The sequence below is a fragment of the Amborella trichopoda genome, chromosome 7 (assembly GCF_054954075.1).
Source record: "Amborella trichopoda isolate Santa Cruz 75 chromosome 7, AtrichopodaSantaCruz75HAP2 v2.0, whole genome shotgun sequence".
NCBI classification, from domain to species: Eukaryota; Viridiplantae; Streptophyta; class Magnoliopsida; order Amborellales; family Amborellaceae; genus Amborella; species Amborella trichopoda.
Window position 1 is genome coordinate 35,991,766 of NC_142342.1, and position 24,154 is coordinate 36,015,919.

General features: G+C 39.0%; 2 protein-coding genes across 5 annotated transcripts; one reads left to right on the forward strand and one right to left on the reverse strand.

Annotated features, from left to right (window-relative positions):
* Positions 1-1,948: 1,948 nt before the first annotated feature.
* LOC18422736 (uncharacterized) lies at positions 1,949-7,421 on the forward strand. The gene is made up of 2 exons (XM_088871857.1): positions 1,949-2,106; positions 3,069-7,421. Exon 2 carries the CDS (start codon positions 3,077-3,079, stop codon positions 7,067-7,069), a length of 3,993 nt encoding a protein of 1,330 aa, XP_088727983.1. The 5' UTR covers positions 1,949-2,106; positions 3,069-3,076; the 3' UTR covers positions 7,070-7,421.
* Positions 7,422-8,431: 1,010 nt separating this feature from the next.
* Positions 8,432-23,924, reverse strand: LOC18422761 (thioredoxin-like 3-2, chloroplastic). 4 transcript variants are annotated; one of them, XM_006827359.4, is made up of 5 exons: positions 23,388-23,924; positions 22,894-22,968; positions 22,532-22,598; positions 8,770-8,787; positions 8,432-8,677 (listed from the first exon to the last, which is right to left on the reverse strand). In XM_006827359.4, the coding sequence occupies exons 1-5, from the start codon at positions 23,717-23,719 to the stop codon at positions 8,579-8,581; spliced, it is 591 nt and encodes a 196-aa protein (XP_006827422.1). In that variant the 5' UTR covers positions 23,720-23,924; the 3' UTR covers positions 8,432-8,578. The 4 variants fall into 4 exon arrangements, with proteins under 4 accessions (XP_006827422.1, XP_088727986.1, XP_088727985.1 ...); XM_088871860.1 differs by having other exon boundaries at positions 22,894-22,975; positions 23,133-23,924; XM_088871859.1 differs by lacking the exon at positions 22,532-22,598.
* Positions 23,925-24,154: the final 230 nt, after the last annotated feature.

Below are 24,154 nucleotides of genomic sequence, written 5' to 3' on the forward strand. Positions count from 1 at the left end.
AAAGTTTCATTTGAAGTTTGAGCTTGATCATTGGAATAATTGCAGCCACTCAATTTCACATCCAATGGTCAAGATTATTGTGACCACCTTGTAGTGAGCATAAATGGTCTCATTTTATACTTTTCCTTATATTATAATGCTATCTTTCATTATTACAATGAGGTCTCAGACACTCTTAATCATTAGATATTAAATTGGATGGGTTAGGATGTGTCATGAAATTCGAGATTTTTTTAAAAAAAATTTTAGATCTAATCAATAACATACTTATAACCACCTTGATAAAGAAAAGTGAATGTAACCTCCTAATATTAAGAATAAATAGTCTCTTTATGTACTTTTCTCCTTTTTAAAGACAAATGGGATCTTAAATCGCTTTGCAACCTCGTACGATTGAAAGTAAGGTGTAAACCTCAAAATTTCTCTAAAAGAGAGAATTTCGATACGACTAATTGATTATTTAGACCTTAAGATGTGTGAATATTAAGAAGAAAATAGAATTTAAAGTCAAAAAAATAATGCATTTCGTAATAAGTTATTTAGACCGTTTTATCTTAATATTTTCAAATTTTTAAAATCGGCTCCATTTATGTTATTTTTAAAATTTTAAATTTTATAATTAGAGATGAAAGTAGACTTTTAAGTCATCTTATAGTTTCCAACACTTGAAGCAAAATTTAATGGTGTGCCCTATACAATAAGGCACCTTATACAAAGTTCACCTTTTTGGAGTCGGACATAGATACAAAATAAAATAAAAAATTTACAAATCAATTGAATTACGCAATTTAATTATGAGATTTCTATACTTCTCCTATTGCATAGAAGATATATATTTTCCACCCCATCCAATCGTTCAATTTAGATCAAGTGAGCCACTGACCATTTGATCTAGATCCAACGCCTCAAAGTGTTTTATTTTGGGTACGGTTTTTATAAGGTTGCAACCTTAAACAATCCAATTAAGGGGCACATTAAAATTTTATAATAATATGTAATTTTATTGTAAAAAATTCTTAGTATATCTTAAAATCTATTTTCATACCTAATTAGAAAATTTTAAAATCCAAAAATGGTTAAAATCAAGTAGATCTATAAATATATAAAAATCTTGAAAATGGATGCTCTAGATAATGTGTTGCAAGATGACTATTTTCGGAACTCAAAAACATTTTTTTTTTTCATATTCATACATCTTGATGTCGAGATGATCGATTATAGGGTTTTTACAGCATTAAAAAAATATTTCCGATAGATTTTTTAGATGCATCTATTATTCTACATTTTAAGGTTGCAACCTTATTAAAACTTTTCTTTTTTATTTTTAGTTTTTTTTTACAAATTATATGAATATAAAATTTAGTACGTATTATCACCTCAATGGGATGTACCTAAAGAAAATATTAAAAAAAAAATAATAAAATATAATATCCAAAATACGAATTAAAACTTTCAAAAATATTTTGGTTATTTTTATTAAAAATTTTATTTTATATTTTTATAAATGTGAGTTTTAGGGAGGAGTGAACGCTTAAAGAAAGGCGCTAGGGGCTTATTGTTAATTTCAGAGAGAGAAAGGGTGGTCATTTAGAGAAGGATAGGGTGATATGGACATGTCCTAAAATGGAATAAGATGTTTGGGACAATTTCGGCTTTCGCTTTCGCATCAAATCATTCCAACAAATAAAACAAGCAAAGCAAAAATAACAACAATAAAAACACTGGAAAAAAAAAATGGCAGCCACTTCATTTGCCAAAGCTACGCAAAGTGCTAAATTCTGCTAAATGTTTATGCTCTCTCTCTCTCTCTCTCTCTCTCTAGCCTATTTATTACTCTTCACACCTCTCTCTCTCTCCCTCTCCAGGCTCTTATTGCTCGTCACCTCTCTCTCTCTCTCCGCAGTTTTTATTATGTATATAAATGGTGTGGGCTCGGCTCTGGTTCATTGGGCGTGGAAAACTCTTTGCTACTCATGTATTTCAATGGCTTTTCCTCTGTTTCGGTGGGCGTGAAGCGTATTCTGGGTGGTGGGTTTCTCGACGGCCATTAGAGCTCTGGCATTGTATCATCCAGCTGCTGTAGTTTCAAGTTTGAAGACCTCCAAGGTGAGAGTTGTTTTCCTGCTCTCTCTCTCTCTCTTTCTCTCTCTCTCTATGGTGAGTTGTTTCTCTGGTTCTAGCTCTTCTTTATCTGCATTTATGCAGAAGGTGTAACAATGGAGAGATAGAGAGAGAGAGAGAGGTTCTCGATAATTAGTTTAGAGAGAGTTGGGGTTCTCGATAATTAGTTTAGAGAGAGAGATGGGGTTCTCCATAATTAGTTTCCCTCGTGTTTATTGGGTTGGAGAGGGGTTAGAGCCGCTTTTAAGAGCATTAAATAGCTCTCCTGTTTCAGGGATGGCTTTTAATGAGCTTAAAATGGAGAGAGAGAGAGCACCTGCATTGCATGTTAAAGAAGGATGTGTTTATGAGCCCTGAAGTCGTTTCTCTACTCTTATGAGCTGCTATAGGCTTAAATGATAAAGAGTATGAGCTAGTGTTGGTTTCAGGGATTGTAGTTCTTTTCAAGTCCTTTTTCTACTCTTATGAGCTGGTGTAGGCTTAAATGATAAGAGTATGAGCTAGTGTTGGTTTCAGGGATTGTAGTTCTTTTCAATTCTTCTGAACTAGTGTAAATGCTGATTTGATGTCTCTATTTTCTATTTTTTAGTTCTGAGGACCCTTTTCTGCCTAGATACATTCCCACATTGTCATCCTGAATTTGCCTTACTACACAAATTTCTTCTGTGCTCTTCTGTTCTTAATAAGTGCTCTCACTCTCTCTGAATGAATTTTCCTTTTCTTAATGTTGAACTGATTTCCCTACTTTTCTACCTTCAATCTAGTTTCAGAGTTATCAGAAACATTTACCCAGGTCGAAATGAGACTCATTTTGTATTAAATGCATTTCTATACTTGGTTTTCTTCCTGATCAGATCATTTTTCATGTTATCTTAGCTCATCTAATGAACAAGGTTTTTCAATCAGTTCCTGAAACTTATCCATGTATTTTATATGTATGTTTGCAGACGCTGTAATGGCTTCTCACTTCACTGCACTTAAGCTCTTCTGGTTGACATGTTTCTTCATTTCCAACATATCGTCTGCTATAGAAACGACTGAATTCCGAGCTTTAATGGCATTCAAATCCCAGCTCAAAAGTTCGGAAGAAACCTCGAACTGGGGTTTTTCGGGTTTTCTCTCTTCAGCGTGCTCTTGGACTGGACTAAGTTGCAGAGATGGCCACATAGTCTCTCTCTCTCTACCCCACATGGGACTCAAAGGAGTTCTCCCTATGGAGATGGGGTTTCTCTCTCGTCTTGAAGTGCTCAACCTCACAGATAACCACTTTCAGGGTTTGATCCCACCATCAATATGGCAGCTCTCCAATCTCAAAACCTTGGATCTCAGCTTCAACCTTTTTACTGGAACCCTAGGACCAGAGCTCCAAAGCCTTAGAAACCTGCAAAAACTGGACCTGACCTCTAATGGGTTGTCCGGAAAACTGATTCCTGAATTGGGTTGTCTCCCTAAACTTCAATTCTTGAATTTGGGTTTGAATTTGTTCACTGGGGTGATACCCGAACAGTTGTCAGATCTATCTGAACTAGATACCCTAGTTTTGACTGGAAACGAGCTTTCAGGCCCATTTCCAGAAGGTCTAGTGCACCTCATGAACCTGCGTGTCCTCGACCTCAGCAACAATGGCTTCTCTGGTGCCATTCCTGCAAGAGTCGGAGAGCTCAAGAAGTTGCAGGTCATGGATGTATCAAACAATTCTCTAACAGGACCCATTCCTCCAGAGATCGGAAGCTTAACAGAGCTAAAAGACCTCTTTCTAGGGCTTAACAGGTTTTCAGGTCCTTTGCCAAGAGAAATCAGTAACCTGATCAACCTGGTTAATCTTGATGCTCCTTCGTGCAATATCAGAGGGCCGATTCCGGAAGAAATTGGGTATCTCAGGAGTCTCGACAAGCTCGATCTCTCAGGAAATCCTTTACAGTCTCCAATTCCTGCTTCCATTGGAAAGCTTCAGAACCTAACTATCCTTAATCTTGTGAGCGCAGGAATTAATGGGTCCATACCAGAAGAGCTTGGAAGTTGCAGAAGCCTCACAACTGTGATTTTAACATTCAATGAAATCACAGGAGCTTTGCCTGATAAGCTCTCCGAGCTTGAGGAAACCATTCTTTCTTTCAGTGTGGAGCAAAACCTGTTAACAGGACCGATCCCTCCATGGATTGGTCGATGGAAAGTTGCAGACTCGATTCTTTTAGCTTCTAACCAGTTTATTGGGAGAATCCCACCAGAAATTGGCAATTGTTCCGCTTTGACCCACCTCAGTCTGAGCAAGAACCACTTAACAGGCTTTATACCCTCAGAGCTCTGCAATGCTTCATCTTTATCAGAGCTTGACATAGAGAACAATTTCCTTGTTGGATCTATTGAAAACACTTTCATCAACTGTAAAAACCTAACCCAACTGGTTTTGGTCCATAACCAACTTACAGGAACAGTTCCCAGATATATTGCAGAGCTTCCTCTTGTGGTTCTTGAGCTTGATTATAACAATTTTACAGGTGAAATACCGCATGAGATTTGGAGCTCAGCTTCCCTCTTGGAATTTAGTGCAGGTTTCAATTTTCTTCAAGGCAGTTTACCACCTGTAATTGGAGATTTAGTGACCCTGCAAAGACTTGTATTGAATGATAATGAATTGGAGGGGAGAATCCCAGAGGAGTTTGGGAAGTTACAGAGCTTGTCGGTGCTTTCACTTAACCAGAACAAATTATCGGGAGAACTCCCAATGCAGCTCTTCTTGTGCAACGTGTTAACGAGTCTGGATCTCGGGAACAATAAGCTTACTGGTGAAATTCCTCCTGAGATTGGGAAATTGTCTCAGCTTGAATACCTGGTTCTCTCACATAATCAGTTTTCAGGCGAGATTCCTTCTAAAATATCAGATATTTTCAGGCAATCCATAATACCAGATACCAGTTACTTGCAGCATCGAGGGGTTTTGGATCTCTCATGGAACAATCTCTCTGGTCCAATACCAGAAGGACTTGGAAACTGTGGCATAGTTGTGGATTTGTTCCTCAACAATAATAATTTGAATGGTCCAATCCCCAAATCCATATCGGCAATCTCAAATCTCACTTCATTGGACCTTTCCTCGAATAATTTAGAAGGTGAGATTCCAGTTGAAATTGCAGAGCTTGAAAAGCTTCAGGGCTTGGCGATGGCATATAACAATCTCCAAGGCACAATACCGGAGGAGCTTGGAAGGCTCAGGAACCTGGTTAAGCTTAACCTGACTGGGAATCGCTTGGTAGGTCCCGTACCAAACTCCATTGGAGACCTTCGAGCTCTTTCAGATCTTGATTTAAGCAACAACCAGCTCTCTGGTTCTTTGTCATCTTCCATGGCCAAACTTGCAAATATCGTAGGCCTTTACCTGCAAGAGAATCGAATCTCTGGGAGCCTAAATGGGTTGCTCTCTGATAGTGCTTCTTGGCACCAGATTGCGATATTAAATCTCAGCTCAAATCTCTTTAGCGGTGAAATCCCACCCTCTATTGCAAATCTCTCCTATTTGAACTACCTGGACCTCCATAATAACCAATTTACAGGCACCATCACCACAGATCTTACCCATCTATCACAGCTCCTATACCTAGACCTCTCTGCAAACTCTATCAAAGGAAAGATACCCAATGAGCTGTGCAGCCTCACTGATCTCAACTTCTTAAACCTCTCTAGCAACATTTTGGACGGTCCGATACCAAACTGTCAAAACTTTACTTATCAATCTTTTCTAAACAATAGAGCTCTATGTGGACCCTTAGTGGAAGATGGGTGCGAAGAAAAAGCTGGACTGAGAAGAAGCCATCTGGTTAATAAAAGAGCCATCCTGGTTCTAGCCCTGACCAGTACCTTCTCCGTCCTCTGCTTGACCGTGTTTTTTCTCAAGTGGAGGATGGCAAGGCAAGAAGAAGACAGTGGGTTCATCGAGTCCCCCCAAAAGTTGCAGAGCTGGAGCCACGGCCCTAACCAATCAATAGAACCTGGGCTTTGCCTTTTGTCCAAGGCCAAAAGCAGAGAGCCTCCAAGCATAAATATAGCCACTTTCCAGCAACCCCTCCTTAGGCTAACCCTAGCTGATATACTTCGAATGACCAACAATTTCTGCAAATCCAATGTAATAGGTGATGGTGGGTTTGGTACAGTGTATCGAGCTAACCTCCCTGATGGCCGAACAGTTGCTGTCAAGAAGCTTGGAAAGGCCCGGGATCAGGGCCAGCGAGAATTTCTGGCTGAAATGGAAACCCTAGGCAAAGTGAAGCACAAGAACCTAGTTCCACTACTTGGGTACTGTTCTTTTGGAGAGGAAAAGCTTTTAATCTATGATTTCATGGCTAATGGGAGCTTAGATTTCTGGTTGAGGAATAGAACAGAGGCTCTGCAAGTGGTTCTAGATTGGAACAAGAGATTCAGAATTGCATTGGGCACAGCAAGAGGGCTGGCTTTTTTGCATCATGGGTTTGTACCTCACATAATCCACAGGGATATGAAGGCTAGCAATATTCTTTTGGATAAGGATTTTGAGCCAAAAGTTGCAGACTTCGGGCTTGCGAGAATTATGAGTGCTTGTGAGACTCATGTCACGACTGAGATAGCAGGGACTTTTGGCTATATCGCACCAGAGTATGGTCAAAGTTGGCGATCTACAACTAAGGGTGATGTATATAGTTTTGGAGTGATACTTTTAGAAATGGTTACGGGTAAGGAGCCGACTGGTCTGGGGTTCGATGATTTTGAAGGGGGGAATTTGGTTGGGTGGGTTAGAGAAATGGTGGTGAGGGGAAAGGGCATGACTTGTTTGGATGGTGAAGTTTGTGATGGTCAGGGGGTCATGCAGATGCTCAAGGTCTTGCAGCTTGGCCTGGAATGCACCAGTGATGACCCTATGAGGAGGCCTACTATGTTAGCAGTAGTGCAGAAGCTCAAAGATATTGGAGAAAAATAAGAGTTGTGTAACTATCTTGTAAGTCTTTAGTGGGTTCCATCTCACAACCACAAGTGTACTTGAGAGAAAGAGAGACTGTGGGCCTATGCTGTAAAATGAGTTTCCCACCCACTTCCTGTACTTTGGCATGGTTTTAACTAATTTTGCTGGAGAAAAACTTTTACCTAGATATCCTTTATTCCAATGGTTGCTTGAGCTGTAGTAGTGACATGATCCCATGAGGTCTTCAATGGTAGATGATATTGGGGCTTTTATGGAATTCAAATGGGCTGCATCGTCCCCAACTACTTCATGTACTGTTTTAGTATCAGGTCCAAATCTATGAATGGGAAACCGACCATTTCCAGAGGAACTCTTTAGTCTTGGGCATTTTTGTTAAAAAGTTTTTGATAAACTTTGGTTTTGGCCCCTGACCAATATTGGAATTTGGAGGGTTTCATGATGCTTGTTTCCTCCCAAGAGGCCTAAACTTTGGAACTTAAATTCTCTTTCTTTAAAGATGGGAACGTGTGTTTCAATGTGTATCCGAATTTTTGGTGAGATACGGAGTGTCTTTTTCTCCTGTTTAAAACCCAAATGCAAATTTTGACATTAGGGTTTCAGCCCCACTAAAACCATTCCAAAATATGTTATACCAAATAAATTTATTTATGAAACCCTAAACCGTGAACAACAGCATAGTGTCACAGTTCTGGTGAAGCCTCAAGTTTCGACCGTTGAAGACGAGTCAGCCTTTCCAACTACAAGTATACACGTGTACCAACTAAACATGATAGGGAAGCTAACACCAATGCACACCACCCGCACATTAGCTCAACCCACTCGCACACACAATATACATTAGCACAAGAGAGTGAGGTCTATACACGAATTGAAGAGCACGGCCCTTTAGTATTCCACTGGATATCAAAAGCTTACTAGTCTCCAAGGACAAGGTGTATTACGTATTACAGATGAGGAGTACTCCCCTTTTATATAGGCACTAAGCCTTACAACCAACAGTTAGTATTGACACACATGTAACAAATCAACGGCTAGGAGCCTTCTAGCCTTTATAACATTGTAGACACAGCCTTTCCCTTAGGATAGATCTAGAAACCTTCTAGAATGTTCTGGAACCAAAGTGATAAAAAAAAAATGACTTGTATATATTGTACAAGGCATTGCAGGGACAACATTTTGGGGTGTGATACACTCTTTGTTCTTTAATCCAGCATAAACACATAGACTGAGCCATAAAAGAAGGCACATAAAAGGCCAGTAACAAGAAATCACTTGCTACGGCAAGAAATTCAATCCTCCAATGATTTTCCCAGCAAGTTGGATATGTAAAAGAAACAAATTACACATGAACCATAAACCTGAGCAATGCAAACATGGCATGATGCTTTTTTTCTCTTTCATTTTTGTTATTTCTTAACTACAGAGATGTCCAAAACGGATACAAAACGGTATTGGAGACATTGATCCAATCAAATGCATAGTGTTTTGTAAAATTGCAAACCCTTTTTAAGGCTCATTCTCAATCATTTCCCGGATATCGTTCACCACTAACCATGCCTTGTGGCCTCCAATCACCTCATCTTGTTTTTGCCCACCTTTCCACAACTGCACATACATTGTATCAGATTAAAAGTGGGATAACATTTTTAGGAAGTTCACCTGTATATTTATTGGACTTGGGCTTGCTTCTATTTTACCTGAATAGTTGGCATTTTCTGTTCATGTTCGTTGCATCCAAGACAGACATGCAAAATATATATAACGATCAGAATGGTCGTTAGAGGTTGAGGAGATTACAAGTAATTTCAAGATCAATCTAATGGCAGGTATTAAATGATGAGATTCATGAGAAACTACCTCTTCCATACAAAAGCATCGAAAGAGAATGAAAGAAATTAAGTCCAGGATCATACTTTGTAAACATTTTGTTAAAAGATAATAAAACAATTGGTAAAAGGTACAAGCCAAAAAAAGAAAAATGTAGAAAGTAAAGCCATTATTAAAAGATCATTCTACTGATTGTTACATTTGGGTAAGTTTTTCTAAAATACTAACTGAGTTTATTAAACGCTTCTCTTGTATCATTAACTATGAACAATGGGAGGTCGAACCCCTGGTCCTCCATCTCTGGCTGCCTCCTCCTGGGAAGAGCAAATGCTCAGACAGTGCCATCTTCCTTCTATCAATCACCAAAATAAGGATCCTCATCTGGAATATCTGGGTCATGGCCAATCCTCAAAAGCGCAGTTCTTGATCTGTCTCACAGGTTAGAAACTAAGCTAGAACTTCTCGACTTAGGCTTAGTCCATCAATAGTTGGTAGAAGACCATGCCTGTCGCGGACCTTGCTGGCTATGGGGGGCCTGGGAGGTATTTGGTCCTTTGGGACCCCTCCTGCCTTGTGGTGTCCTTGATCTTGCTGGGAAGATTCTCAATGTCGAGCATCTTCTTGGTGCATTCAAATAGTTTCCAATGAAAGTTCACAGCAGTCTAAGTGCTGAAGATTCCCAGTTGACGGGAAGAATTTTGGAAGCAATTAGATAGCATTACTACCCAGCCACCTAGCCCGTGGTGTATAGATGGAGATCTCAATGTCTGGAGGTGGTCACTTAAGAAAATAGGAGTGGTAGAATCACTACCAGTGTGTCGGCCTTTGCGGATTCATGTTCAGGGTTAACCTCAAACCTACCATTCAGAACAAGTCCATCACATGAACTATGTGGAGAGTCTAGCGTCCTATCCTGACTGAGTTTTATTGGTTCTTAATGTCCTCAGAATGAGAAGTACTCCGCAAAAAGTTGGAAATGTTGACGTCCAAACTAAAAGCATGGAGTCGCCAGTCCTTTGGTGACTTTAGAGAAAGAAACGACTTGGAACTCATGGAGGATACTACAGACTTGTTGCTAGAGGAGAGGGCGAGGAAGAAAGAGGTGAATATTGCATGCCAAGTTGTCCTGAAACAAGGGCAAGTGTTCTGGCATCAATGATTTAGAGTCCAAGGGCTCAGGGAAGGAGGCCACAAGATGCCCTTCTTTCACAAGATTGCACCTTGTAGAAAAGTGAAACTCCATAGTACTGATTAAGGAAAGTATTAGGATTTTTTATGAGCACCCCTGAAGTTGAGACTGAGATAACACAATATGTTAGTAACCTTTTCTCCAAACTGCCTCAAGTAAGACTTAAGATGCAAAGCCACCTTGGTACTATATTAAGAGAGAAGACCAACAGGTTAGGACAGTCCTCTGAGCAGGAAATCCACAAGACCATTGCATAGTTAGGACATGATAAGGCGCATGGAGCAGATGGCTTTCTAGTGGCTCTTTTCCAACACTTCTGGGACACCCTGGCCCCATACATCTTACCTGCTTTCAGAATTCTAAAATAGGGGGTATCATTCCTAGGAGTATGAGCACAATTTTCATAGTTTTGGTTCCAAAAATAAAAGGAGGGGGAAAGAGCTCAAGGATTTTAGGCTTATAATCCTTCTAAACAGTTAATACAAGGTTCTGAGGTCTTAGACTCTAGGCTAAGACAAGTTCTTAAAAGTGTCCCCACTCAAGGAGATTTTGTGAAGGACCAAAGCCTTGACATCTCATGAATGCATCCATTCTTGAAAGCAAGCTAAGTTATTGGGTTTGGTGCTCCAATTGGATTGGGTGAAAGCCCATGATCATGCAGAGTGGGATATAATAGACCAGATTATAGTTACCCGAATCGCCTATGAGGATAGCGATTCCGTTTCGGAATCTCGATTTGGTGTTTCCCCGGGTGAAAGTTGATTCTAAAATAAAGGAATCACGTTTCCATTTTTTGCGGAACGCGATTCCACCTAGTTTAGGAATCTCGATTCCTGGATTGCCGGAATCGAAATTCCATATCGAGGATTTTATGATTCTCTGCTACACAAGAATGCGATTCTTCTTGTGAGAAACGTTGATTCCAATTTTTGGAATTGCGAATCCATGTTGTTTGGAATCAAGTTTCTATATCGTAGACATCGTAATTCCTTGCTACACAACAATGTGATTCTACTTATGCTAAATGTTGATTCAAAGTATTAAGGAATTGTGGATCCATGTTGTCAAGAAGCAATGTGAGCATAGGGAGAGCAGAGACCCTTCGATGTGCGCTCCATCATGAGTGAGCGCGACATGTATGAGAGCGTGGGAAAATTTGAAGTTGTTGCACACTGCAATAAAATCAAAATTTAAAATATAAGTAATATGTTAAATTTTTTATTGTCTTATTTACTAATTTCTATCATTCATTCCATGTTACTTTTTAAGAACTCTTACCAAGAATAATAATACTAAAAAAATATGTTACTTCAAATTTAATAATGTTTGGTAAATGGTGTTGGGTACTAAACTGCTAATGTAATAATGTTTAATATATGATCGGCACCGTCATTTCTTCAAGTTGAATAAGAGGATAAAAATGTTTTTCTTTAAGTAAAATAAGAAGATAATAAGGATATGAGCGAAGTGCCCTGTGCGGTGTTTTAGGTTAAATTAATCATTAAATATCAGAGAAATTGACTAAAATTGAATAACTCAATTTTTAAAAGTCAAAAGACTCAAACCTACATTTAACAAAGAAGAATTACTATATCATGTACTTATTTTATAATTCAAGGAAAGAAGATAAAGGGAGCTTGCCCTTGTTTTCACTCCTTGTATGTTGTAGACTAGCTCCAGACCTTGTAGGCATAATTATTGGTAGACCGAGTCCGTTGTATGGGATTGTCCACAAAGATATCATAAAGGTTGACATTAGTACTTGGAGCCTTGGACTGAGTATATATAGACCAAAATTCGCTCTTGTAGTAATGGGTAAATTTATATATTTTCTGAATACTTCTCTCATATACCGGAGAAAATTGGTTCGCAATTCTAGTAAGGGGAGAATCTCGATCCAATATGGGGAGAATTACGATTTCGAAATAGTGAGAATGTTGATTCCAAGTTGATGGGGACAACAATTCTAGAATTTTAGGAATCACGATTCCATATTTTTAGGAATCACGATTCCAGCAACCACCGAAATAAGTGGGGTCATGTGTGATTCCATATAGGTATGAAACGCAATTCCAACACGAAGGGACATCGATTCTTGCAAATAGGAAACAAGATTCCTAATTTTTTGAATCGCGATTCCAAAATAGTGAGAATCATTTTTCTCAAATTTGAATCGTACGGACAACGATTCCTAGATTCCGAAACTTCTGATACACGTGATTTCGATTCCAGAAACGATTCGGAATCATAGTCGTTTCCAACAACTATAGACCAGATCCTTAAGCATATGGACTTTAGAAAGAAATGGAGGCAATGCATCTCTATCTGCATAGGCTCTCTGTACTTCTCAATTCTTGTAAAAAGAACCAAAGGGTTTCCTCAACCTGGGGTCTCCATCAAGGAGATTCCTATTTTCCTTTTGTGCCATAGTGGGAGAGATTTTCAGTCAATAAGTTCCTAATTTACGCAACCAAAACCTTCTCAAGGTCTCTCAACCTTACCTAGTGAACCACGGATTACACACTGCAAATATGCTAATGAACCCTGGTTTTCCATAACATGGAGACTCAACAAGTTGACTGCCTTTGGTTATTCCTCTGATGCCTTGGTATTTGGTTCAATGAAAATGTGATGTCCCCCAGATTTAATGATAGTGATGATAGAATAACCTGTCCTCTACATCCTTTGTCCTTGTTCCCCTGCCCACCTATTCGTAGTCCTTACCACCTCACCACCCCCCCGCACCCCCTCACGTCCCTGATCCCCCCTCTCCACCTTCTCTTCCCTTTCCTTCCCTATGTCCCCTTATCTCTCAAAAGGGCCTCCATTTCCCCTCCCTCAACCAAACATTGGCCAAATCCCTCTTGGTCACTTCCATCCTCCTAGAGGCGACCCCTAAGGCATAGAAACGTGGGGACAAAAGCTTTGGGGTGAGCCAAAGCCTGCTTTCCACAAACTTTCTGCCGGTAAATTCTTGTTCTCGTTCCCCTCCGAAAATAGCATGCATAGAGCTCTTAACTGGCCCTCTACACAGTTCAAGGGGGTAGCTCTCTCCCTCTCCATAACACCTCACTAAAATCCCAGGGGTAGTGATCAAACTGGACTGAGAAAAGGCATACAACCACGTTGGTCCATTCTTGACCAGGCCCAATCCAAGATGGGATTTCGTCCCCAGTGGCACAAGTGGATACAAGGTTTTGTATATAGTTCTCCTTCCCCATCCTTGTCAATAGTTTTGCAAAAGGCTTCTTTCCCTCCTCTAGCTGATTGAGGCAGGGCAATCCACCCTCACCCTTCCTATTTGCGATAATTGCTGAGGTTTTTAGCCGGTCTATCTCAGGCCTCTATAGCAACGGCCGCCTATCTGGTTTCAAAATAGGGAACTAGGGCCTCGAGATTTCCCATCTGCAGCACGCAGATGATACACTTCTCTTCTATGAAGCTACCCCCGAATAGGTCGACTGATACAAATAAAATTGGGGTTTAATTTTTATTTTATTTTATTTTATTTTAATTTTAGGAATAGAAATTACCCTAAGATAAGTCAAGTTAATTTGGGAGGAAGGAGGAGTTTGTGCATGATGTGATATTGATCAATTGGTTGGTTAGTTTCTAAAAAAGAGGAATATAAATAGGATAAGGTTTTTCTAGGGGGCTTTATCTTTTTAACAATAGGGAAGCTTTGACTAGGTAAAACGTGGGCTATCTATTTAGAAGCAAATCTTTTGTGGCACGTGAGGTTAAGAAAGAGAAAATAGGGAGATCAAGAGAGAAAATAGGGGCTTGGGGAAAACATGTGGGAAAATCGTGTAAGTTAGAGAGAGAGAATTTTATGGGTTTTTATTTCTTATTTTGTATTTAAAGTGAAGAGTCCCTCATTGTAAAGATCAAAGATTGAAATTGAGTAAAATTTGGTCTTGTGATGAGATCGTTTTTAGGGTGGATTCCCTTGCAGACTCTGAAAGACGGTATATTCTCTCGTTGGGGGTAGATTCCCTTGCAGACCCTGAAAGATGGTATATTCTCTCGTTGGGGGTGGATTCCCTTACAGACCCTGAGAGAGGGTATTATCTCTCACCTTTTGTTTTATTTTTATTACAATTATTTTTTTCTCCCTGCATCAATTGGTATCAGAGCCCTAAAATTGATGCTGATATGGAGAGCTTTGAGATCTGTGATCTAATTATGGAAGATGTTCAAAGTGAAGTTCGTGACATCAATCAGCGGTTGCAGCGATTAGATCAAAGATTTGAGAGACTCAAGGAAGACCTAGTAGAGCGCATTAACAAAGTAGTAGAACAAAGTCTACGATATTTCTTTCATAGATGAAAATCAGAACAAGAGGAAGAAGATATGAAGAGGTAGATCTCGATAAAAAAGGCGACGGCGAAAAACCAAATGTGCAAGAAATTTCGAATATCAATTGTGAAGAAAAAGAAGAAATTTTGAAAATCAAATATGAAGAAGAAGATATGTGTGATGCAGTATTAAAAATCCAACCCAAGTCTAAAGGAGAAATCAAAATGAAGTGTGAGATCCCAACGTTCTACTTCGAGATAAGCACGAAGCATTCGATGAATCAACTTAATGAAGAAATTGAAGAAAAAGTACCGAGGCACATGGTGGGACTGCATCACCAACTTTCGAGAAGGCCTCTAAAATGTTTGAGTTCTATAAGCTTGAGATTAAGCTTCTCCCAACCCAGGGAGAATAATGCAAATAAAATTGGGGTTTAATTTTTATTTTATTTTATTTTAATTTTAAGAATAGAAATTGCCTTAGAATAAGTCAAGTTAATTTGGGAGGGGGGTGCATGATGTGATATTGATCAATTGGGTTGGTTAGTTTCTAACAAAGAGGAATATAAATAGGATACAGTTTATATAAGGGGGTTTATCTTTTCAATAATAGGCAACGTTTTTCCTTTAGGGGGAAGCTTTGACTAAGCAAAACGTGGGCTATCTATTTAGAAGCAAATCTTTTCTGGCACGTCAGGTTAAGAGAGAGAAAATAATGAGGAGAGATAAAATAGGGAGATGACGAGAGAGAAAATAGGGACTTGGGAAAAATGTGTGGGAAATTCATGTAAGTTAGAGAGAGAATTTTATGGGTTTTTTATTTTTTATTTTATATTTAAAGGGACATTGTAAAGATCAAAGATTGAAATTGAGTAAAATTTGGTATTGTGAAGAGATCGTTTTTAGGGTGGATTCCCTTGCAAACCCTGAGAGATGATATATTCTCTCGTTGGGGGTGGATTTGCTTGCAAACCCTGAGCGAGGGTATAATATCTCACCCATTGTTTTATTTTTATTATAATTATTTTTTTCTCCCTGCATCGTCGACACTCTACTCCTCTCCCTCAAATGCTTCAAAATGGCCACGGGGTTTCAAGTACACTTGGCTAAGACTACCATGATGGGTATATCGATGGACCACGAAGCTGTGGAAACTCTGGCTGACCGATGGGGATAAAAGGTTGACCAGTTGCCCACCACCTACTTTGGTCTTCTGCTTTGTGCAGGCAAACCCAAAACACAGCCTCTGAAGTCACATTATCAATAAGTTCGACATTATCAATAAGTTCAACTGCCACTTTGCAGGATGGAAGGGAAGGTTCCTATCCTATGTGGTCGCACTACGCTCTCCAACATCCCTATTTTTCAGATGTCCCTCTTCCACACTTCTGCCGCAATGATGACTCGTCTAGAACAACATATGAGAAATTTCCTCTGGTCTGGGGAAGGAGGTAGTAAATTTCACATCAACTCGTGGGATAAAATCTGCCTGCCCAAAATGGGCAGGAGGATTGGGAATCTGTAGACTCAAACCCTGCAACCTAGTGCTAGGGAAGTGGTGGTGGCATTATGCGACCCAAGATAACCACATGTGGAAGGAGGTATTTAAGTCTAAACACCACTGCCAGGACTCTGCTTGGCTCCCAAGGGGGCGAGTCAACAGCCACTCCTCTGCAGTTTGGAAGGCCATTAACCACTGACTGGGGCTCTTTAAGGCCCATATCCACTTCAGACCTAGAGCTGGCACTAGAATCCATTTCTGGCCACCTATGGATTGGCCATGCACCCTTGAGAGATAGGTTCCAAAACCTATTACTCATGGCCATCGACCGTGACGCCACAGTGGCGGAGCAATTTGAGAGCATGGAACCTAATAGGGTCTGGGTTTAGAAGACCCCAAAGATTCCAAAACCTATAACTCATTGCAGCTAAGGGCACACTCGAGGTGGAAGGGGTCTCAAGGAATGTTATTTCGTGGGTGTTGAGGGATGCTCTGCATCCCTGGTAGATGGAGCAACTAATTGCTCACATTTTTCACATATGCAGCATCTTAAAAGCAGTGTTATCATGACACTTCAGCCTTGGGCTGGTGTAGCTTGTCAACACATGTTGACAATTCGATATGTTAACACAAGGATACTTCTAGTATATTAGAATTAATAAAATATTACAAAGAGGTCACAGTGAGATTTAAACTCTAGCCAATTTGGCCTTTTTTGTTTTTGGGTAAATTAGCCAGTTTGGCCTCGAGTCCTCAATACTACCACCTCCTCATCTACTTGCTTGTCAAAATTTGTGGATCCCAAAACATCAAGACACCACCAGTGGGCCCACGAGATAGAACCCAATCCCATTCTACTTTTGACGAACCCCACAATGCCCTCCCCAACACCCTATCAACAGCCTCCAACTTTGACTCTGGCATCAAGGCCATCTCTTTTTATGGGTCCCCCAAACCCCAGATTTCCACAATATCTTGATGGAAACATCTTTCTTCGGGAAACCACTTCAATACGAAACACAGAGATCTATCATAATTGATAGTAGAGACAAGATTCTTAAGTTCTCTACTTCCTTGACCTTTGCCCGTTCCACCCTTGCTCCACTTTTCTCTAGAGTTTCGTGCATTACTCTTACCGAATCACCTTAATAGGGAAGACTCATGGGCTGCACAAGATCTCCCCATATTTGCTAAAATCTCCTTCTTTCTTTTTTCTTAGAATATGGAATTTCTTCACATGGTTTCTCCTTATTAGTACCCAAAATCCAGACAAATCAAAAGGAAATGACAGCTCATTCGAGGCTCATACATAATGGCTACACTACTCACCAACTAAAGTACCATCAGTTACCTCCTGACAAGGGATAGAGTGCAATGGTTTTACCTCAGCCACATTATCCTCTCCCTCATTGCACCCTGATACTGTCTTACTATGATGATTTATACAAGTACAACAATAACCTTAGTTATATGATTATGCATATCCAAATGGAGCAATATATGACAAAATTCTATATTGCTGGTAGCTCAACCCTCCTGAAATTCAATGTGGATCAATGAAGGTCAGTTTACCGACTAAAATGATGTGATGAGAACTAATATAGCATTAGTAATTAGATCTGCAAGCTGTAGTTCCAATTAGATAAGTGATATAAAGATGCCCATCCAAATAAAGTGATGATCAACCTCAACAGGCTTGAAGCACTCATGAAACACATTATTAAACGAAATATGTATAGCACTCAAATTATCGGCATGTAGGGGAGTGGGGGATGTAAAAGGCACACACAATCCTATGGAAGGTCAAGTAACCAAACAATATCACTGCAAGCAGAAGATATTGCCTTGTTTTCCACCATTGTTCTGGATATTGAGACAGTTTGCCGCTTCTTATATTTCCAAGAAATTAAGGATTGCCCCAGCTAAATACAAATCCAGTAGTTGAATGCCTTGAATTCTGACGCCCGCCCACACAAAAGTCAGATTATGCTATGAACTGCAAGGGAATAAATGCTGGAAATAACCAAGACCCCTTGTATATAGCAAACGATATGATGCATTACACTCAAGTTATCAAGTAGCATAGACAAACTGACGTACGATATGAACTACATGTGTCATATCAAGAAGGGGTATCTCAAGATACATCAACTCCCAACTAGTTGCCAATAAGGGGTGGAATCCTTAAGGGTCACTCCATCACCCTTTGGGTATTAATATTCACCAACAATCCTTTCATCAGTGATGCTAAAGTAACTAAGTGCCTTTCATAGTTTCTCTAAGAAAGGAAGTAAGTATGCATTGCTCTAGTGAGTTCCAATCCAAGAAAGTCAGTCATGTGGCCCAAATCATTCATCTCCAAGTGGTTTTGAAGAATTCTCTTCATGTCAAGAAATCTTTCAAAACAAGAAATCCCCTGTTGGTCATCACCAGTGATCAAGAGGTCATCAGGATATCCTAATCAGAGAACAATGCCATGAGTTGTGTGCCTAAGTAAAAGAAATTAAGGAGAGAACACTTCCAGATGCTTTAGAGCAGAAGGAAGGAGAAGGCATATAAGGTAGGATCAATTTTTTTCTTGGAAAAGCCTATTTTCCTCTCTTTTGAAAGCTGCCAAAACTTGGCGAAGAAAGCCGACCACCAAAGAATAAATCCTACTTTTGTTCCAACTTTTGCCTCCCAAACATAGACAATACAGACAATGAACAATGAATTGGGTATGCAATGCAAACAGGCATTTATAACTTAAGCAAGCCCACAAGCATGGTTTGAGAAATTTCCTTCCTTTTTTTTTTTTGGTCAGTTTAAGATGGATATGCACAAAGTGAGTATGATCATTGTCTCTTTCATTGATAAACAAGAAAGGAACTATCTCCTAATATATCTCAAGGACTTGTTGATCATGGGTTGCAATAAAAATGTATATTGCTGAACAGAAGAGGGTTTTTCCAACTGCCCTCAAAATGGAATTGGTTGCCAGGTGTATTTTCATGGTGATGAAGTCGCAGGGGCATCAGATAGATATCGGACAATTTAAGGTTTCTACCATCAACTAATTGATTAGACTGTGGATAGCTTGTTAGTGTTGAAACATCAAAAACTTTAAATATGATGGAGACCCCGAGGCAACTATAAGTAGCGATATAGAAAATACTTGACTGTGACCCATCCTAAATTCCTAATATCCCATATGTCGGGCAAACTTGTGAATTAGTTTTTTTTTTTCAGGCCCTATATGTCCCCATGTAACAGTTACGTCTGGCATTATTTGTTATGTTAGAGGCAAAAACTGACCAGAACCTTCTATCCCCTTCATCCCATGCTACTAGGAACTGTGTTCGTTATTTGGATACTAAATATCAAGTATTAGCGTTAGTGTTATCTTGTTTAATCAGTACTATCATGAAAATAAAAGAAAGCATGACACCATTTTCTAATCTAGTGCGAAGTCAGAAAATCAGGCAACAAAATTATACCTACTTATTGATTTCGGATTTCTGTAACCTATTTGCAACCACATGGTTAGAGATTTATGCTCATACCATCAATAATTGGTTACGACCATTATTGATAGTGTAGATACATTTACAAAGGCTACGACCAGCTCGCACCATCAATAATTGGTTGGAGATTTATGCTCTTGGATCCACCACATCACTTGGGGAGTATTAAAGGCCAATAGGCAAAAGATATGGGACGACTGGTCTATTTATTGATTTTATTTTACAGATGTAACGCACCCTATCTACTTGGTTACAAGGAGAAATTTTACCAGAATTCTAGTATAAATCTACTATCATGTGATCCTTAATGGATCGTATGCATAGGACTCGGTAGATGGACCCTTCCATTGATTAGACATAGGAAGAATGAGCTGTATATAGTCTCTATGTTCAGATTTTGAGAGAATCATACAATGAAAATTATCTGTCTCCATTGTGTGGCATCTCCCCAGATATCCCTTTATTTCCTCCACCCTTACTGTCATGCAGATTCACATTTTCTCCAAAGTTTGTTAAAGGAGAGTATATTAAAATGTACATATTGTTATGTTACATATGTTGTAATGGGGAAGTACATATCAGGCTCATTTTTTAATAGATTTCTGTTGATAGATTTTGTACATAACATTGAAGATTTTGTTTTCTGACTTTGTTGATAACTTGAAATATTTAAGGGCTTTGTTGACTTTCTTGGTTTCCGTTGATTTCAACCCATTTTTTAGGGGCTCATTGGGAGGTGGCTTTGGAGGTTTCATGGCCATTTCTTCTATCCCAAAAAGTATTCTGGACCTCAAAAGGTTACTATTTATGTCCTTTATTGTTATCTACTAATTGTTATCTTAGCTTTTATTAATTTTTTTTTTTTTTAATGTTAGATGAAACTCGGCAAATCTGAGTCCTGGGTCTCAAGTGGACTTTCCACAGGCTATGTCGAGTTTAGAACCCAACTTGAACCTTAAATTTTAGCACAGAGGCCAACACTAAAAGGGTCATTCTAGATCTAGTCCACCCAATACTGTATCAACCATATAGGTAATTTCCAGTTCAAAGACACTGAATGGGTAAGCCACAATCACTAAAACTAACAATGTAACGCACCCTATCTACTTGGTTACAAGGAGAAATTTTACCAGAATTCTAGTATAAATCTACTATCATGTGATCCTTATTGGATCATATGCATAGGACTCGGTAGATGGACCCTTCCATTGATTAGACATAGGAAGAATGAGCTGTATATAGTCTCTATGTTCAGATTTTGAGAGAATAATACAATGAAAATTATCTGTCTCCATTGTGTGGCATCTCCCCAGATATCCCTTTATTTCCTCCACCCTTACTGTCATGCAGATGCACATTTTCTCAGAAGTTTGTGAAAGGAGAGTATATTAAAATGTATATATTGTTATGTTACATATGTTGTAATGGGGTAGTACGTATCAGGCTTATTTTTTAATAGATTTCTGTTGATAGATTTTGTACATAACATCGAAGATTTTGTTTTCTGACTTTGTTGACAACTTGAAATATTTAAGGGCTTTAGTGTTTCAAATTGTAATTTTTCCAAACTGTGGGATCTTTGTGCCTGCACTCAGAGTTTGATTTTGTGGTGGTGTTGGTGTGGGAAGGAGATAGTTTAAATATATAGCATGTATCTCATTAGACTTTTTGTCACAAATACAAATACTATAGCCAATATTGTTCTTCATGTATGTAGGATTGTTGTGCTCATGCATATTTTATCTAGCTATTATATGGAAGTCCTGGGGTAAAGATTGATCAATGCAAATAATGTTTATCTCTTCCCTTTGTTATACAGTTATAGGATAACATTGGAGCTTCCATAAAAGCATCATCCATATGCACCACTTGGTTCAACTTGTTATGCTAGATATGCAAATTGAATATGCCGCCACAAACAATTGCCATAGAATCTAAGCACTGGACGCAAGAGCTCACCTACCTATCTAAACCATAATCTCAACAAAATAAACCTTAGTTTGATCCATAGTTGTTGGAATCAGGAGCAAGGTTGGGAGTTCCCAAAAGGCTAGAGGTTCCCTGTGGTAGGGAGCGCCCCTGAGACAATGCATATTCAAATGAACTTAATTTTCATCTTTTGGGGATCTTGATCCCAACCTTTTCAAGATCTCACTCCATTTGGGATCTCACAAGAAATTAAAATTATATTGTCTAATTTTACAATTTTAACTCAGAACTCGAATTAAACAGCGTAATAGTAAAAACTAGAACAATTTAAAACTACACTATTCAATTTTTGTAAAAATTAAACAGTTTAATCTTTAAAAGATTGGGATCATTCCCAACCTTCGGGCTTTCATTGCCTAACAGTGGGATCGAGATTCATAAATTTAAAAATCAACATCCCTCTCCTGGAGTGCACTAGAGTTAAATCATCACTTAGGTTTGGTGATCCCACTAGCTATGGTTTCAAAATGTTCCCAACCTAGGTGGCGACCTAGTCCTCCACCTAGGGTGGGCAATCCCAAATCGGCTGACTTGAGCTCAGGCCCTGCTCAGTTCCAAGCCCGAACCTATGTTTTCAATCATTGGTTCAATTTGAAAGAACAAGAAAACCTTTTCTGTCAGGAATACTTTAGTTTCAGACACTAAAATGGAAATTTTAGATCCTACATTATTTGTAGGAATCCCGCGGAACATACAAACAATGGGCGAGAGAATCAAAGTAGATATGTAAGTGTAAAAGTCCCAAGAGGTGAACTTTATGGGGTATTTTCTAGTACACAGTATACGTATGACTGTTATAATCAGTGTTTTAAACCTCAGACTTGCACTGAGACTTGGATACTGCCTGAAGTTAGTTGATTAGGCAAGTTCCAAGTCAACACGCGGAGTGTCATCTTCAGTAAACTGTAGTTTTTGAAGAATATTCACTGAAATTTTTGAACGATCTGACGGACTCAGTTCAGACTTGAACAGGCTCGAGTAGACTCGAATCATCTGAGTTTGGCTCGGCCAGAACCCATAGGGTACCGTTTTGAGTAACTCGGGGGAGCCCGAGTCGGACCAGCTGAATTTGTAAACAATAGTTATAATATAAAAGAAATACATGAATTAAATAGAAACAAGCATTAGATTTTTTGAGCAAATGGGACTTACAGTTACTGCAGCACGATTCACAAGCCTTTGAGGGACTGAGTTAACATTGATACAGTAGAACTGGATTCTAGATAAGAAAGTGCAGAAAAAGGACCTTTAGAGATTACTGAGTAATATATGCTTATGATCAATACAAAATATGGAAAGAGAAACTCAATCCCTGAGATAATTATGAATAGTATTTCATTGATTGATTAACCATGCTGAAAATCTAAGCACTAGAACTTAGTTAATCAACAAAAGACTTAAGTACTGAAACTTGATAATTCACCAAAGAAAAATGCATAAGTTCCAGAAGTTGTAAAACACCAAAGTGAGCAAGTCATATATAATCACATATTACAATTAGATATTGATGATACCTGGGATAGTATTCTGTTGCCAATTTTTCCAATTTGGGTTTCAAATATACGCATTTTCTGCACCAGCTGGCCATCCTACATGCTTAAAAAAGCCAAATAAAACAATTAAGATGGTTTTATTCTCTCAATAATTACACTTTAAATGGGGCTTTCTGTATCAACAAATATATTGAAAAAAAAATGAAAACTCTATTCAAAGCATCACAGAAACAGAAAAATAGAGCCCAACAATCACTAACCAGAGAATACCAATAGGGGGAATCAATTCATCAAAACCCAGTATGGTTACCCATCAACTAATAACTTTTCACTTAGATTCCAAATTTGTGGACAGGAAGTTTATACCATATAGTCACCTCGATTCTTTCTTTTTTTTTTGTACCATAAAACTCGTGCGAAAACATAAGAAACTCCGACAAGAAAGAATCCATAGCCAATTATTTCAAAAAAAGAAATGAGAAGCAGAATGAAAGTAAAAATCAGATCATTATGACCAGAGTATGATCACAGATTCTTCAAGGTCTTGGGCCTCGGCTATCACTCGATCAAACTGTTTTTCGCTGGTGATTGGCTCGAGCTCGATTGAAGAAGGTAACTCCACATCTTGAGAAGCACCCTCAACACTCCAAGTCGCCATGATCAAACTCTGACCCCTTTTACAGGGATCGACATGATTCGAAACCATGCAACCACTTGAATTATCAGCGATCAAGAAATGTTGGGTAACCCTCAAATTTCCAACATAGGCTGAATTACAAGGAATAGAAATATGGGTCTTCTGGTTTAGGGCTTGAACAGATGAAAAGCTCTGAGAAAAGGCAGCCATGGCGAAAGACTGAGGGATACAAAAGCTAACTTTTCAATGGAGCCCGATACTAAAACTCTAAAACAAGTCTTTTTGTTTAAAGAATCAAGTGGGTCAAGGAAATCAATTGAATCAGGAAAAAATTCAAAAGCGAAACACAGGGATTGAAGCTGGTGCATGGGTTGTACGATGAAATGGGTGAGTTTGAGGTGTTTCCAAGAGAGAGATGGGCTCCAAAAAAGCAATTCGTTATGGTGGAGAGAGAGAGAGAGAGAGAGAGAGAGGGAGAGAGATGGGCTGCAAAAAATCAATGGGCTGTGATGGCAACGAAGCTCACTGCCTTGTTTGTTACAACCTGGAAGCTGTGGACTGGTGGTTACCAAGTTGTGGGTAACCAGTCCAGGTCATCAACCCAAAATCCAAACAAGTGAGGGGTTCTAAACCCGTGGGTGCAGC

Coding starts and splice junctions, on each gene's coding strand:
- LOC18422736 (XM_088871857.1), top strand. CDS start 3,077: ATGGCTTCTCACTTCACTGCACTTAAGCTCTTCTGGTTGACATGTTTC.
- LOC18422761 (XM_006827359.4), bottom strand. CDS start 23,719: ATGGCTGCCTTTTCTCAGAGCTTTTCATCTGTTCAAGCCCTAAACCAG. Junction 22,969..23,387: donor GAATCTGTGATCATACTCTG/GTCATAATGATC, acceptor TTAAGCATGTAG/GATGGCCAGCTGGTGCAGAA. Junction 22,599..22,893: donor GCAACAGAATACTATCCCAG/GTATCATCAATA, acceptor TTTCTTATCTAG/AATCCAGTTCTACTGTATCA.